Genomic DNA, 18,071 nt, shown 5'->3' on the forward strand with positions numbered 1-18,071 from the left:
AAGAGACCTGAGCAGGCAGCTCTCCGACATAGTCAAGGGAATGCAAAAGGGATGACTGCACGTGGAGTACTCTTACTTGCTTGGGTTTAAGCTCCAGCCCCATATGAAGTAGGGCATGCAATCTGAGACCCTTTCCTGGGTTTAGATGCCTTTGCTACCCTTCTTGCAATGGACTGCTAGGTCCCTATCTCAGTGACAACTCACGAAGAAGGTGGAGTTCGTGGTACCCAGCACTTATGTTACAGGCTAATAGTTTGAAGTGCTTGCCTAGGAAGTGTGAATCTGTGCCTGCTGTCACCATGCGCTGCCCCGGAGAGCTTCCTCGCCACCAGCAAGAGTGGAAGGTGGGAGTGGAGACACCCATTGAAACAGGGCAGATACAATGAAGACCAAAAGATTCATAGGGATGGGAGGGGTATGACTCTGAAACTCATTCAAGAGGGCACAGTGATATATATATACATATGAACACAGTTTACTTTTTTAATTAAGAATTCATTGTCCCCAGTCAGATCCCTGCTTCTAGGACTTTGGTGAGGGCTCTGGCCACTATACTGTTGCATATAACATAAGTAATGTGTGAAGTTTTTTGTTTGTTAGTGTGTTTTTAATATGTTGATAAGTGGCCTGACTGAGGTGCTTTGTGCCAGCAGGGTGAATAGTCTCTGAGAACCCTGCTCATTTCAGGCCACTTGGGGAGGTGGGCTCTCATGCACCTTCTTCGTGAATTTTGAATGGCCTGAAGTGTGAGACTGGCATCAAGATGGCAAAGTGGCACGTTTGGGTGTGCAGGTGCTTTTAATGGATCTGAGATGTAAATTCTCAGATCAATGAGAAGTAACTTCCTGGCTTGTGGGATGTTTCAGCTGTTGATTTCTCTTTTCAGGCTGACTGAACCATTAATAAGCAAATGGGCTCTGCTGGGAAGGCTTGTCCCTACACCATGACTGCTGACGAGTCAGAAGCTGGAGAGTTAGCTCTGGAGCCCCTGCTCACTTGCAAGCTATGTCTCTGTGACTATCCCGTGGATCAGATGACCACTCTTCAGGAATGCAGCTGCATCTTTTGTACATCGGTAAGATCTAGCAGTGCATTTACATTACAGGAGTGGGATCATGGGAGACAGACAGATCTGCAAGATGGGGTTGCTTTTCCTCTACAAGAAGCTTATGTTATCCCTGCTGATAGAGGATGCTTTCCTGAAAGAACATTTGGTGTTAGTCTATCTTGCCTTATTTAAGACTTCTCTGTCATTCTGCTTTTGATAATTCGTAACTCTAACAGACGTTCCTACAGCAAATGATAACAAATCCCAGTAGTAAATGGAAAAAAAGATGCATTTTAAGACCGTCAGAGAACATACACAGTCTATGTGCAATCTCAGTATTTTTTTTTTTTTCTGAAGCAAAGTCAGGAAACGTCATAGGATAGCCCTGAGGTTTTGTTTCCATATTATCATTGTCTGAGTACTCTAGAGACCTTTTACGTTTCTTACGTAATTTTTAAGGGCAGTCAGAAAACCTAAACAAAAATGAACCTTGACCTATTGAACCTTTTACATCTGCAGTCTGTGCATCTGCAGAGATGTTGCCTAGGTCATACATTACCTATAGCTGTCAAGTGAGGACTTTCTGTCCTGCAAGCTCAGATCAAATAAAGCTGGTGGAAGTGATAAAGGCAGAGGTTGAGTGAGGTGATAAAAGCCCTACAGATATTAGTAGTCTTCCGGTCTCTTTGTCAGCGTGGGAAAATAGACCCAGTTTCTCTGGCAATAGTGACTTTGATGTACCTCACTAATGGATTTTTGGAAACAGGTCAGAAGCCACTGGAGGGATGTTGGTTTTTTTTAAACTCCAGAATAAATGTACTTTTTTTAACAACAAATTGTGGTTAAGCATCAAGCAAGTACATTTAAGTTTTGCCCTTAATTGTTTGAACTCGTGGAAGAAATCTGATTTGTGAAGCCAGCTTGAGTGAGAGTATATTCACTTACTCTGAATTCAGGGCAGCTTAAATGGGATAAGAATCTAGCTGTGTGTTTAAAGAAACTAGGGTAAGATTGATGAATATGTATTTCCAGTCCGAATTCATGAAGTTTGTTTTCCATACCAACTTCCACAAAACATTTCTGTATTGGAGTTTGTAACAAAAGTTTTAAGAGAACATACGTAACAGGTAGGTTTGAAGGTATTGCTTTAAATTACAAACATTTGGAGAAGTCAATATCTTTACAGTGGTCCCACTTTTCTCCAAGAATTCGGTGACTATGATTTATTATCATTAATGACACATTAACCTCAGTGTTAGCTGGGCAGAGTAACCCTTTCACACTTGGGGAAGGGAGGACTGCTGAGGACTCTGCCAGGCAGAGCTGGGCTCTCCACTCCTGCGGGGCACTGGCCGAAGGGAGAGGTTGGTAATGGCTGGGGATGTTGCTGTCGCTGCCTATCCCCTGTTGGTGCTGCAGCTGCCACACCATAGATACACCCCTTACCTGGCTGGTAGTGGGAAGAGCATCTGCTCTGAGCTTTGCTCTCCAGTGCTGTGGAGAGCATAGTCAATGTTGTTTGGCATTTTTGCAAACTTTCCTGACTTTGTCTAAACCAAGTGCCAGCCATGGATAAGTGCCAAATGCAGCTGGGAGAAGCCTTCAGACATGCTCTGTTTATTTCAGTGGGTGTAATATGTCTCGATTGTGCTAATGCTCCATGTCTACCCTTTGTCTTGCTCTTGTTGCCTGTGTCTGAACACCCTCCCAATAGAGGTATCTGGGCTGATGCAACAGAGACACGTACATCTTCCAACCTATAATGAAAGGCGCTCTGTAAACTTTTAGCCTGCCTATATGTCTTAAATCCAGAGAAATTTTTTGGGGGCCACATGAGTTGGGCAGCCTCTGACAAGCAGCATCAGAAGCACCTTGCCTCAGGGTGCCTTGTTGCTGGGGTTTGCATGGGTGTTTGCTTGGAGCACGGCCTGCAGCAGCTGCACTGCTGTGCAATGTCCTAAATTTCCTCCCACCAGTGCCAGGCCTTAAGTCAGATACTGGGATAAGAATGTCAACTGTGAGCTATGGGATTGAGCCCATATCAGTTTTTAGCTAGCAATGCTTTCAGCTTATACCTTATTTTCTTTCACTAAAGTTAACTATATAGATCCAAGAGTTTGAAATAGAACAGGGGTAGACATGGACACGATAGGTTCTGCTCTACTTTATTTTTTTGTTCTATTTACATGTGTGAGGTCTTTTTTTTCTTTTCTAAATGTAATGATGATTATGCATCTATGATTTTTTATATCTCCTTTTCACTTGTAGCCTGTAAACCCAAGGAATTTATGAGTTAGTGTTGTGTACAGCTATTTTTTCAGCTTAGAAATTCTTATTAAACATTATACCTCATAAAAACTGTATTCTAGCCAAAGTAAGTAAACTGTGTTTAAGAAGGTATATGTTTGTGTTTTGGTGGAGTGTTGCTGGTAAGACAGGAGTTTTTCAAATAGCTATAAACATTTTTGCTCTCTGTGTTCAGAGAAAAAAAAAAAAGCAGATGGCTTGCAGAACACACTTGCCATCTTACTTGGTAGCCCAGTCAGGTCTGAAGTGGCATCAGCTTTGTATTTCTCAACACTTGTTGCACTTGGTGTAAGACTCCACTGAAACGTGAGATAAAGCACACATTTACACATCCCAAAAATTAGGAAATGGCTATAGTGTACCTGATGGCTTGGTTTTGTTGTCTTTGGACTAGATTAATTTTGAATGAAAGACTAGTCTCTGAATAGGGTTGGGCAGGGATGTGATGTGTATTTATCAGCAAAAGTTTTAGAGGACTGCATTTTATATTATTCAGATAATTTCCTATACCTTTGTAACAGAGTGTCATGCTGTGGTGCACACTCTTAAATATATATATTGAATATGTATATATATTCAGCAATATATGTATTGCTGAAGCTGCATGGTTTTATGCTAGATGCCCCATTCCCAAAAGGAGAGGGGGTCTCAGCTGTTCCTGTTACTGCTTATCTTGTTTTTTGTCTTGCCAGTCACCATTCTTGGATATTTGGTGGGATGTCCTTCCTACCTGCAGTCCCTTGTGCTTACCTTATGTTGCAATTTGTTTTTCCTTGGATGCACCCATGTGCAACTATACAGATTTTTGCTTCTGTGATGGTCACATGGCTCATGTATGTATGTAAAATAATTATACACTGTCTCTCGCTACACCATCACAATGATACAAAATACAGTATTTTAGTACACTTATTTCTGAGTCCAAAGCAAACTAATAAACATCCTGACGTGGATTTGGGGGTCAGTGAAAGAGCCAGTGTCAGCTTCTTCCCCACATGCCAACTCTGTTTGGTTTTGTCTTTCCTCTTTCCCCCCCAACTCCTAAGCATCTCAGCGTCCTGATGAGAGCCAGGTGAGCAATAAATGACATTACTGCTATTTGCGTCAAGCAGCAGCTTATATCCATCTTGTGTGATGTTTACTGGAACAGGGTTCAAGATGCCTGAGACAACACGTAGCAAACTCAGAAAACAGAAGATACTTTCATGTATTTGCGTCTGTGTTGTCAGCACATGTTTATGCAGAACTAGCATGATTCACCCGTCTTTTTTTCCAAGCAAATTCTTTGTTTGGTCTTGTACTTCTGAGGAGTGTGTGTGGTAACTGAGTTACAAAATGTGCAAAACAAATATGATCCACCTGTTTGTTATTTTGGTGCACACAGTGCAGTGCAAATGAGATTAAACTTCATGCGACCTTAAAAGGAGACATCAGTGTGCAGTGTTGAACAGAAGTACAGGTAGCTTCTGTGCAGTCTTGGCTGTTCTACAAGTAGAAGGTGACCCAAAGGTGTTTGAGAGAACAAGATTTTCTGTGCTAGCTATGTGTGGCAGCAAGGCCAGTGCTAGACATGGGTGAAAAAGGCTCTTTTGCTGCTGGTGACAGCCTGGCATCCTGGCTAGGCAGGGCCCTGGGAGGCTGCAGCCTCTAAGAGAGGGGCTTACATGCTGCTGCCAACTACTTTTGCTAAAAGGGAAAGGGAAACCCTTCTAGAAAGAGGAATTTCTCTGTTGCACTTAATCAGCAGGACACTCTAAGGCTCCTCTGCTTTCCTTAATCTGTTTAAGAGCAGCTGTGCATTGCTCTGCCTCCTCCAGGTAGCTAAATATTGACATTTTGTCCTTAGTGGTATAAAGCATCAGATCGTTTGTGCAGGAGACCACTGGAGAACTAGAGATAAACTGATGTGAAGGATCAGCATCATCAGCAAAAAGCATAGGCAGAAAAACTTGACAGCAGAGGAGACCAAGTAGATCAAAGGCAAGGAGGAGGAAGATGACAAAGAGCGTGGAATACCCACTAAATAGAGCAAATGTACACGAATACTCCAGTAAAAGGCTACTTAGTTAAACCTGTGAGTAAGGGAAAATTTGAATTTGCCTTCACCTACCCAACACTGGGTTTTAGTATCACTTCTGTTTCTTTGTGCTAACTTTCAAGAAGGAGTTTGGTCCCCTTTTCTTCCTCATCTTTCCCCCATCCTACATACATACAATTGCATGTACTCACTGCTGCACCAGAACGGTACTTTCTCCTCTTCCTAAATAGACCTTGTGCTGCAATGCCCCACTTACTTTATATAAAGCTCACCTCAGGTTGTTTTGTGCTTCCACGCGCAGGTAGCAAGCTGTCAAGTTTTGACATTCTGGATTCTTTTTTTTCCCAGCTTGGCTTTTGAAACATTTCAGAATAGCTTTGTTTTAAGGTTCTAAAAAATGAAATTCCCACACCTCCTAATACTGGCACTGAACACGTAGCACTTTTATAGTAATTTAAGTGGTTTAAGAACTTCTCGCTTTCATTTCTGTGCAGACTCTCACTAAAGGCAGAGTTAGTAGGGGTACCAAAAGAGCAAAAATGTACCCATTGCCTTTTGATGGATGCTATTACTCAAGAAGAGGGGCTAGATGCTTCTGAAGTCAACAGAGGTGGCAGCATCTGAGTGGTGGCCAAGGGAAGACAGGTGAGGAAGAGGGAACTGTCATGTTTAATGACAGCATTGCATCAGTGAAATTGGTGTTATCTCCATTTAACAAATGAAGAAACAGATCTAGGTTGTTAGCGCCTTGGAGAACCACAGTGACTTACCCAGCGTGTGACATAAGCCTCAGGGTCATGTCTGTTTTGTAGCTGTTCATAAGGCCAGGTTTCACCTGACAGATTTATTTGCAAGAGAAATGATATTTGCAGCTCATTTGGTTTTGGGAAGGATGAGTTTCTCCGGTCCTGTTCTTGGATCCTTTTCTGTTTAGTGGTGCCACTTCATGGCATCAATTAACAGGAACCTATGCTGACTTTTATTAATAGGAAAGGCTGCCAGGATGTGGAAAGCTGTGTGTAAATTGGTTTTAGACTGTGTATCTGAGCAGAGTCTAGCACTATTGGTGGTAGATCTTTTGAGACAAAGCTGATGACGATATAGTGCTCAGATATATTTGAAAGATCCCATAAAAATGTCTTTTGGAGCTGTGGGTGGCCACTGGTCCACTGTCATGTTTGCTTGGTGTTTTCACTTGGTCATGATGAAATAAAATTCTTGTCAGTGATGTTATTCCTCACCTTCTGCTGACCCACAAGATGACCATATGCCATTTGAGGTTAAAGGGGCATTTTTTTCACTTTTTTTCAAGGATCTTTCTCAATAAGGCTCTAATGTGGCCTGATCTTCTATCCATTTGAAAGCAACTTAATTTACCACTGCATCTGGTCCTTAGCAGTCAAAATATAGATTGGACGATGCAAATGCACGTTTCATTGGACTTTTGTTTTTCACTTTAAGCCATGCCGATCATAAATTTATCTGTAACGAATTAATAAACAGCTGTTTCTGTGGTGTACTTTTAAAAAAAAATTCTCTAATGGGAAAAGCCTCACATCTTTCTTCCAAGGGAAGAGCAGATGCCTCCAAGCTAATTGCCAATAGACTTCATTCATCTAGTTTCAAGACCTGTTGAGAAATACAAGAGAGATTCCAGGAGTTTGATTACTACACATTGAAAGCAACTGACCCATTTTAGAAACTGAACATGCAGAAGTGCAGGTGTCGTGACAATTATGAACATATTACTGAACGTTATGTAGAACTGTCATAAACACTATGTGTACTGCTTTGTATTTTGGTTTGGGGGTGTGTGTATATTTAATTGAGTTCACAACTGATTAAACGCAAAGTGGATCAAGTGGTTAAATTTAGAGTTCTGACATGAGCTGTCTCACCGCTGTCAATAATACTACATATTCCACATATTCCATGTAGAACTACATCACTACAAGGCTACTTTGTCTTGTATGTGCACTGAATAACAGGTAACACTTATAAACAATAAGAAAGAAATGAAAGCTATGTCTTGTTGAATGAAAAATACATAAACACTGCCTAGAACTGAAACAAAAACTAAATGCCTACCTATGATCTGTTTTAAATCATAAGATGCTCTGGAATGCCAGCTGAAAAGTTATGTTTTCTTTCCATTTACAGTCTTTTTTTTTTTCTTTCATCTCCCCCAAAATCTTGAGTTTGTAAAAGAAAGCTAAAAAAATCCCAAACTAGTACCATTTTGAGGACAAATCTGGAAGAGAGATTTAACATTTTAAATCAGTCTTGTGGATTTGAAGATGGAAACCTGAGGTTTTCTTAATTTTTCTGGAATTGAAATGATCTTCAAGTTATACATTAGTAGGAAAGACCTTCCTTGTTTGGCAGGATGCCTTCAATAATTTCTTGCATTTTCATATTTAATGTAGATCATGCCCTAGTAGTGGTTAAGAAATACCGTAGATCTGGTTTGTTCCCTTTCTGCAATTCAGTTAAAGACAAATACCATTAATTATTCTATATCAACTGCTGCACAGTGGTTAGTGGCAATATCTGTAGCATTTGATAGTAAAACAGGCCAGCCCTTTCTGTTTCTTTCTTCTTCCTAGCCATCCTTCCACCTTTCTTAATAAAACTATCTGTTCAATTTTGTCATGTCGCACATGTGGTTTGTTTTTATGCTTTCGTATTTGAACTAATGAGGCTGCATTTTGGGAGCTGCAGAGCTGCATGCAGATGGGAGACGAGCAAGGTAATGAAACATGTCAAGGTACTTTGAAAAAGCAATGTGTAGGAATCATTGAGATTCATTTTTTGGTCTCTGTTACAGAGGTTATCTGAAAATGGCTTTGAATAGAAACATAAGATTTCACAGTGAGAGGGATATAGTGCCTTTGTCACATCATTACCTAGCAACATAATACTCAAATTGTACTTTGAACTCATTCTTACGTTAAAATGCAGAACTGTTATGGTCCCTTTGCAGATTATATACATCACCAAACAGACTTTTGGGTTTTTTTGGTGACTACATTGAAAATCGCCTCCATACAATAGGCTTTGGGGGGAAAAAAAAGTTGACAGCTGCATGTAGAGGAAGTGTGGAAATGAAGAATCCATGAATAACCTGAACAGAATTTTCTGTTCCTGTGGCTCACAGCTGACCATATAAAACACTTTTGAAGATTAGAAGAAGTGTTTATTACAGAAGAATGAATTTTTTATTTTATTAGTTTGTGCATTGCTGAATTTGGCTTTTCAGTGCTTTTCTAAAGATTCATCCTTCATGTTACAGCATACGCTTTCAACAGAGCCTTAACTCCAGGGAGGAATGTGTACTTGCAGCACATGTAAATATTTGCCGAAATTGTAATCTTTCTTACAAGTCCTGCAAGATAAAAATAAATGCATTAATGTTGCATGTACTGTGATAACTTGATCCAGGTACTTTAGAGACCTTCACTTACTAAATACTCATGAGTAGCGTTTTGTGAAGTAGATAAATGGATACTGACCTTATTTTCTTAAATAGAGGGAGGTGTTGGCCTGAAAGACAAAAATGCTGTACGAGGAAAAAAATTCTTGCCCTCAAATGCTTAGACAGCAAATTATTTGGCAAAGGTCTCATTATGCATGAATCTCAGGCAGAGAAAAAATTAATTGTGGTACTGTTTCCGTTGAAGTTGACAGTACTCCAAGCAGGAGCAAAATGTGCTTGGCAAAGTCAGATCAGCACCAAAACCTTCCATTAGGTGCACTGTTTTTTACTGGTGGAATTACATTATCACATTTGAACTGATCCCTCACACTTGATTGCATCATGATTTTGTTATGTATCCCAGAACACAGATATGTACATGGTATAGTTGCTCAGTGGGGAAAATATGAATAAACTGAACATAACTGATTAGGGTACGCTTGCAGGTATGGAAGTTGTAACCCAATCCTTGGGTTGATGTCTGCCATTAATTTGAGAGGTGAATGTAATGGAGCAAAGCCTACAATTTCATCTGTGGTCAGCACGTTTGAAACCTGTTCAGCAAGACCTCAGTAAATTTTTAGTCTGTTGCCTAAACCATTCTCCTTTGATTATGTGACACATTTGTGGAGACTTTGCGGTGCTGGTAGGAAGGCCACTGCTGATTACTTGTTCTGGCCATGGAGAGTAAGAGGATTATATGACTGTCTTTGTAAACCACAACTCCTGTGGTGTGGCCTCTCCAGCCACTGACCGCTCTCCCAGCTTGTAAGTCACCGCACCGCGGGAAATTGGTGGGGAGTGTAGCCTGAGGGTGTTGAGACCTGTGATTTCTTGGATGTCAATATTAAGATCCTTTCAAGGAACTCTGATACCACAGAAGGCTGAGTATCTTAATTGTACCTTCGCTTAGTAGAGCAATTAAGTAGCATATGTAGTGTGTGCTGTGTGGTTTTCTTAGCTGAAATACTGCTGATTTTTGTAGCAAAAACACACGGAAAGTCTTAGCATTTTATGTCTGTATAATCTATTTTCCATAGTGTGGGAGGACATAACTGCTGAGAAGATCAGTTGTGATTCATTATATAGACATTTGAATCCTCTTTTCATCACATTTGCAGCTTGTGTATCTTTTCAGATACTTCTATTATTCACTTTTCAAGTAAATAGCTAAATTAGTAGCTGATCTGTGAATAATAGTAAACCCCCTCTAAAAACATCCTTACTGTTAAAGTGAAGGCATATTTTAAAATTTTAATGATTTTCCACTGTCTATTCTTTGCTGCTAACTCATGAAAGAGGGAACAAGAAGCTCATCTCTTCGTTTAGGTACAGGCTTAGGTGAAAAGCTTAATCCTTCAGTGGTCAGCATTAAATGCTTCCTTCAAGTTTCCCAGCACCTAAGTCCTGTCATCAGCTTCTTGAATTGCACCCACAGCACCATCCAATCATTTTTTCATAAAACATTTGAAGTGTCACTGTGCAGACCTGTTTCTCTCCAAGTCAGCTTTTAAAAGCACAGCGCCCTCTAAAAGTATTGCAGAAAGCTCCAGTTGCTCACTTATCCTCACTGACAACCAAGCAGTGAGCTAGAAGAGAAGGAGAATCTAGATGCATTAGGAATCCTCAGAAATCTCTGTTCTCCTGACTTGGTACCTCTAATGATTTAGATACTGCCTATTGAAACTGATTGTAAAATCGATACTGTGGATCAAAGCTCCTTAAGAGCTTTATGCCCATCCTTGCACTGAAGAGTAATTGTCAGTGCTCTGAGCTTCTGTCCTGAAAGTCTAAATTAAGAACAAGCCCCTGGGCTGCTGCTAGGCCTGCAGTAGCCTCTCAGGCTTTGTCCTCCCTCTGTAACCAGCTGACCTGAGCTACCCCCAGAATACATATCCGCTCTACCATCCTGTCAAAACAAATTACTAAATATCCGGCAGCACCACGGAGGAGACAGAAGGCAGGATCTTAGCAAAAGATTGGTCTCCTATGCTTGCTGAAGAATTAAGGCAAACTTAAATGCTTTGGCAAGAGGGAAACATTCTCCCTTCACGAAATGCTGCCCTGAGACTTGATCCAGAAAGTAATCAGGTCTCTGGTGAGGAGCGAGAGTGAGATATAAGGAGGCTGTACTGGAGCATCACCCGCATATCTAAGAAGTTCACCTAACACGCTGCACCATGTGCAGGCTTTGGGGAAGGGACTTGGAGGGCAGAATTTCCTGTTTGCACCATTCATGGTGGAGGCTAGGTACAGGCACAAACCAGGGAGGAAATTTGTTCAGGGAGTGTGCACTTAGAATCATAGAGTCATAGAATATCCTGAGTTGGAAGGGACCCACAAGGATCATCGAGTCTAGCTCCTGACTTGATACCCCATTTCCCCTGTGATATGGTCTGAAGCATGTCGGCAATGCCAGGTGCTTAATGAATGTAGGGCTGCAGGAGCAGGTCACCCAGTCTCCATCTGCATCAGGAACGGCTCTGGGAGTCACCCTGGGCACTGGGAACACTTGCTTTCCCTGTGCCACTCACTGCTAATGCCCAGAGTGTGGTGGCAGCTCCGGTGTCTCTGGGGTAGCTGTTCCTGGGCTTTACCATGGTTATGTACCTGCTTCTGCCTGCTGCTCTGTGCTCTGTGGAGGAGCTGCCCGTGCTATTGGGGGGATTTAATCCGGTAGTTAAACTGGCTTTTTGTAAGCGCTGTGCCTAGATGCCTTTGGGACAGGTGGGCAAGGAGGTGGGACAGGGCACTGAGGCTGCTTGAATAATAAAAGAATAGCTCCTGGTTAAATCTGGGCTGATGTTCCTTAGGGAGCTAATACTGCCTTCACTTACTGACATGATTTCTTTTTTGCTCATCACCTGCATCTCCCTCACTTCTCACATACTGTTTGCACTAGCAATTCATTACAGCCTGCTCCACTGCTTTCTTAGAGGGGTGTGTGCTGGATCTGAATCCATTAGTGCTTAATGAGCTATATATTTAAAGCTTACCATTTAGGTTATACTCCTGCATTCTTCTAAATGAATACCCTCCAAATATATACAAATCAAAAGTAAGCTTGTTTAAAATGCCACTAAGTTAAGCTGATTCTACTTGCTTGAACTAATATCTCCATATAGTTCATCACAACTAACCAAAATGTGTGGACATGGATGTTTCAGGAGAGAGAGATAATAATAAAGAAACCTCATTTCCATTTTTTAGAGTCCTAATTATCTTGACATTTAAGAGGATACCAGCTTTCCAATAAAAATACAAATGAGGAAATTTCTTTAATGAGAGCATAATATGCAAGGCCTTCTCAGAACTGTCCAAACTAATGCAGACTTGAATGTCAAATGCCTATAAGTACTGGAAAAATGGTTTGTGAAGAGTCATGGAGATTTACCATAGCTGATGCTCTGAAAGGCTGTGATTTCCCTGTAACCCACCTAGTAGCTTTTGAACTTGGTGCCTGTTCTGACAGTTGGCAGAGAGGCAGAGGTAACAAAGACCTTGTGCTTTGGCATATTTCTTGAAAACTGACAGGGCAATAGGGAAGAAGCCAGCAGTCCTGAGGAAGAGGAGAGTTATCATGTGGGCATAAAATAGAAATTTGTAGGGAACAAAGCTGCATTAGCCCTGCTGCTTGTAAAATATTTTGGTTTTCATTTACAATGAACTGTGCAAGCTGAGAGCAAGATCTGTCAGAAATTCATGTTTTGTTATTTTCTTAATGGTGATTTACAATTTACTGTATGCTTTGCCATTGCTTTGAGGAGACTTGGTTGTTTTGTTTGATTTAGAAGTAAGCTTAGTTACTTATTACCTGTGCAGTTTGGGGATACAATTCAGGCACTACTCTTTGGTCCTTTGCACCAGTTTTGTGTCATGATTTTGTTAAAGACTCCATAGTGTATGTTAAAAAGACAAGCTGAATATATTTGAAACTTTCAAAGCAAATAAAATGTGGGGAGAACAGAGGGCTTAATTCTTTTTTCTTGGAGGGGGAAGACCTGCCTTTTTTGTGTAATGAAATAATTTGGAAACATTCATAAGAAGGCCTCCATACTGGAAATGGTCTTTGAACAGCTCAGTAGAGTAGACTCTGATGGTAAATAATGGAAATTGCCTGTTCTCTGTGGGGCATTGAGGGAGGAGCGAAAGAACTGATAACTACACATATTCTGGGGAAGATCATAACTTCCTAACCAGGTTATATACCCCCTTCCCTTTTTATGCAGCTAAAACACTAGTCTCTTTCTTGTAAATGAGGTCTCCTACAATGGAGGCTGCTAGCTTAGAGTCTGAACTAAGAACACAGGATGAAAGACCAAAGAGCGAACCCTGTTTAATTAGGGTGAAAGATACACGCCCCCTCCCCCCTTAAATCTTCCAATCCCAGTTCAGCAGAGTGTAGGGGTTATTAGCACTGAAAGGTCTGACTCGGTGACTTGGGTAAACGCAATGCTTGGCAGATGAAGTCATGTATAATTATTTCTTCTTTATTGCATTCTTTCCAATGTAATGACTTGTAGCATTCATGCTTGTAATAATTGATGTTTTCTGTATGCAGGAGCTTCAGGACAGCCAATTAAGGCAGTGGAGGTGGTAGCTGTGCAGCATCTCTAGCATCTGTGTATTACCAATATGTGGGCTATAACTTTTTCTTTTCTTTTCTTTACTTGTTTCTAGTGCCTAAAACAGTATGTGCAGCTGGCAATTCAAGAAGGTTGTGGTTCTCCTATCACGTGTCCAGACATGGCATGCTTGAACCATGGGAACCTACAAGAAGCAGAGGTATCAACACTTTATTATTTTTCTTTTTTTTTTTTTTTTTTTAAAATATAATCCCCCCAAACTATCTACATAATAAATATGATCATACACTTTTTTCTCCCTTTGATTACCTTTAATGAGCTTTTGGCAAGAAGCCTGACTGACAGGAGGAACTTGAAACAAACAGATGTTTTTCAAGAGTTTTGCTCCTTTTCACCTCCCTCTGTGCCTTGAGGAAAGGCTTACTTGGCATCCATACAACCTCTGAATTACCCATGCAGGTGACTTAACTAGAATATTCTGTATGTCAGATCTGCTGAACCTCCATTAGTACTGTCAGTTAAATCAGATTTGATTTAACTGCAAACACCAAAATTCTTGTACCTCTCTTAACTCAAGAGCAAGAACTCAAACTGATAGTACACAAGGCCAGGATTTCTTTGTGCATGTTTATGTTGGGCTGCAACAACCAATATGCAGCCCAATATAAACATGCAAGACTCTATATAGTTATATGGAAAGCAAGATATATGCACAGCACTAGTGGAACTAGGTTTTAAGAGATGTGAGAAGTGTCTTCATTCCCAAAGCAGAGATGGGAGAGGTTGAGAGCTTAGGTGCTAAATGAAGATTAGGCAGAGCTATCTGCACATCTGGCATGTGCACAATCTCCCAGCGTAACTGGAACGTTCAGTTTGAAAGTTGGAGGTGGAGAAACCAGAGGGAAAACATGCTCCTCAGACCTTCTTGCACTGCTTGGGACAACGCAGCTCAAGGGGGTTGTAGATGGCTCCTGCCAGTTTGCCAGCTGGCCTCCCAGCAATGCTCAAGTAGCCTCCTGCCTGACTTAGGGCTGGTGTAAAGTTTCTGAGTTGGACTTAGCGCCAAACCCGTGACACGGGGAGGAGCTCTTGGCAGCATGGCTGGAACCCTCATCGGTGCCAGTGGTTCTGTACATCTAGAAGGCTGTGGAAAACTGCTGTCAAACCTGATGTTACCCTGCGGCTATTCTTGCTGGCTTGCTTTGTGAGACAGGTAGGCCCCTGCTGGGCCTGGGAACATGAACAGGGAAGAAAAAAAAAAGGCAGGGAAAAAAGGTGGCTAAGGGATTTTGGCTAGTTTTGTGCATTCTCTCTGCATTTGTTTGCAGGGTAGTATCAAGGAGAATCAGATCTCCACCCTTGAACTGAACTTATCTTCCGGGTTCCCTTGAGCCCTACGTATACAGGTGACATAACTGTGGCAGAAGTATATAATCCTATTCAAATGCAGTCAGTGGCAATGCAATTCCCAATACCAAAAATGCCTTTTTCTCCAGAAAAAATCAGGATCTCCTTTCCAGCATGCATTTGAAATGCTGTGCTTAGCTGAATCAGGGCCTGGTTTTGGCTGAATCCAGATATTGTGGAAAGTAGCCAGCTGTTTCACTTCCTCCTTTCTTTTGCATAGATACAGAGAGGGCATAGCAATGTCCCTCCCATCTGTTGCACCAGATTGGAAGCCAGAATGCATTTTTTTAAAGAAAATTAACAAATCATAGGAAGAATTCTGCTCTGTTAAGATGAGGTTGTAATGCTATAGGAATAATGGAGATATATTTCCCCTCAGTAAAGCAGGAGGATGCTCCAGGGCATGTATTAATGGACCATTAACTTAATCCTTGGGTGCTTTTTGGGCTAAAGGCAGAATGACTAAACAGCTCAAATGTGCATTAGTGTCCTGTGGATGAATGAATGTTCTGATGCTCCCTTTTGGCTATGCACTTGAAGCGCAGACCTTCCGCTTGAAAAGCAAACAGGCCCCCAACCTAGTTAAAATGGACTGCTTATGTATTTTACCAAACACCTATTCCTTTAAGGAAGAAAACCCACCAAAACCCCAGGAACAATAGAAAGAACAGTTTGTTAATAATCCAAAAGATTATTATGTAAGCTACAGATTATGTATGAGCTCTCTCTCTTCTTTTTTCTTCTTTATAAAGGCTGTTCCATGTGAAAATGTGGCCTTTAAAAGCGTTATTTAAAAGCCAGAACCTTATTCATGTGGTGGAGAATGTGCTTAAATATGGCTATTGTTTGACATGGAAATACTATTTAGAATTACCGTTTATTCATTATAAGCTCTAAAACTCCTGGTGTAAAAGTATGAGCCTTCTTACCTCTGGAAGGTCTGGATGTTTGGTCTCTGACTTCTGTCAGGAAAAGGTTCCTCACCAGGACAGTGCCATTAGCATGCCATGTTGTCTGTATCGGGGGGAAAAAATGATCTTTTTTTCCTCCTATGTTAGCGTCAGGGTTTTGAAAAAGTGTGTTTTTCATGTCTTGTCCATTCCAGACTCTGCTGTGACTGACATTCACCAAATACTATTACAGTTTGGAGAAAAAATAGCAGTTGAAATTGTCTTTCTCTTGAACATGGTGTTAAATTGGTTCCTCTACTTTGAGCTAAATTGTGTCTAATTATGTTAGCTAACACGGTTGTTTTGTTTGCTTTTTAAATGCCTTTTGCCCTGGCCTGCACAAGGGAGATAAGGTGAACTTAGGCATAATTTGAAGTGAAAGAAAGCCTTTCCATTGACTTCAGTGCATTTTGGATTGAGCTCTCTTCATTAAGGAAACTGCACAATTAATAACAAAGCTTAGAAACAGTTAATAACACATTATAGCTATGAAAGTTCCTCTACTTCCCTTTCTCAAGGTCCTTATTCAAGGTGTGTAACATTTCTTCAGTGCTTTCCAGTAACCTGTTTTTCTTCATTGTGAATTAAGTCTGTTTTATCTTCTTGGTAAAATTCTTCAGAGTTTCTCTTTTTTGGTACTAAATTATGAGAGCCTTTTCATAGCTCTTGCCTTGAGTATGAGACACTTCTCATATTGCTTTCAGGGGTGAAGAGGGGAAAAAACTGTGGTTAACGTTTTAAACAGGGAATAGAATTTCTTCTTGTATGTCTCATGAAGAAATGAGCAAGTGTGAATAATAGGAATGTACCTTTCTGAAACAATTGAATATTTAATCAGTGTCTGGGAAGTAAACTGCTTATTCATGGACTATAGGAGATGTTGGGAGTTAAGGCTTTACTTTTGGTGAGCTAGAAGACTGTGTCTCACTGGACCTCAGAAGAAAATGTTCCAGGTTTTCATTCTTAAAAAACTTAAAATGAAAAGTCATTTGAACTAGGAAATTGTAGTTTTCAGTACATTGAAAACATGTTTTCTGAAACCCCTGTGTTTGGTTGTTTTTTATTTTTACATTAACAAAATCTAGTTGAAACTCCTACGTTCCCCAGCAGTTTTTTTTTTGTTTTGACAAACAGTGCATTCAAACAGAAGAACTTGTTCCACTGGAGTGCTTGAAATCAAGTGCGGTCCTAGGTCATATCTTGACCTGTTGCATCAATATAGCAGCTGCTTGTAATATAGCTAGTTTTGACTAGAAATAAATGGGTGTTGGTGGTGGGAAGGCAATGGTTTTGGCTACAGACTCTGTTTCAAATAGCTGGTTACACGCACAAAAAAAGGAAATTTTAAAAGCAATCCCGTTAAACAAAATGTTTGTCCGCTCAGGCTCTAATAGTACAATAAACAAAGATGATTCAGATTCGTTCCTGGAAGGAGAAGGTAGAAGGAACATCATATGTTAATGCAGTTCTCTTTAACCATGCAGACTTCTTCCGTCTAGAATTTTCCCGTCTCTCTTGGGAATTTGCTCCATTGATTTAATGGACTAGTTAATATCCCTAATCTGAATAGGGGGTAATTTATTATAGTTTGAAATGGTTTTACTTGGTGCAAGTCTAGTCACCAGTGTAAGCTGTGAGTCAGAGTAAGTCTCAGCTGCATACAGGGTTTTCTAATGCAGTACTTGCTTGGGTACTGTCCAGGGGATTGTGCTTTGCTATTTCTGATTCCTGTACTGTTTTGAAGATCATAATGTCGATGCCAACGATCTATTTATACATAATCTGTGCAGCAGGCAGTAAAGGAGATACTGATTTGGGCTTTTCTGTTGCCTCTTAAGTTTGGCAGGGAGATTTAACCCCTTGCACGCAGTGCAAATTCTTCTTATTGTCCCTCTGTCTGTGTAAATCTACAGTCTACACCAGTGCCAGACTGACAGAGGGTTGTCAGTGCTTTACGAAGTGGTGCTGAAATGGGCCAGTGACCCAGATCTTAGCATTCTTAATTGCGTTATATTCCATGCATAGCTGAACAAAAATCCCATTGGGAGTCAGTTTAAAATAAGAGTTTTATTTTTGATTTCAAAATTGGTTTACATTTTGCTAGAGGCGATTGAACTGGTAAAATGAAGAGGAAGGTGAAAGAATGTTGCAGGCCAACCTATCTTTTTCAGGGTCAAAATTAAAATTTTTGTTCTTATTTACTCATTTTAAATAAATAAAAGGGGAGCCAATGAGAGAGACTTAATGTTGTTTTTATTTG

General features: G+C 40.7%; 1 protein-coding gene and 1 long non-coding RNA gene across 3 annotated transcripts in view; one reads left to right on the forward strand and one right to left on the reverse strand.

Annotated features, from left to right (window-relative positions):
- RNF144B (ring finger protein 144B) overlaps positions 1-18,071 on the forward strand; it is a 96,328-nt gene that overhangs the window by 57,066 nt on the left and 21,191 nt on the right. For both annotated transcript variants that reach the window (XM_071804618.1, XM_065832422.2), the window contains exons 2-3: positions 887-1,075; positions 13,549-13,653. In XM_071804618.1, coding sequence (XP_071660719.1) covers positions 911-1,075; positions 13,549-13,653 — 270 coding nt within the window. In that variant the 5' untranslated portion in view covers positions 887-910. The remainder of the gene's footprint in view (positions 1-886; positions 1,076-13,548; positions 13,654-18,071) is intronic.
- Positions 13,338-16,077, reverse strand: LOC139827220 (uncharacterized). The gene is made up of 2 exons (XR_011737570.1): positions 15,791-16,077; positions 13,338-13,638 (listed from the first exon to the last, which is right to left on the reverse strand). It is a non-coding gene; the product is annotated as an uncharacterized lncRNA (long non-coding RNA).

The sequence above is a fragment of the Patagioenas fasciata genome, chromosome 2, assembly GCF_037038585.1.
Source record: "Patagioenas fasciata isolate bPatFas1 chromosome 2, bPatFas1.hap1, whole genome shotgun sequence".
In the NCBI taxonomy this organism is placed as follows: Eukaryota; Metazoa; Chordata; class Aves; order Columbiformes; family Columbidae; genus Patagioenas; species Patagioenas fasciata.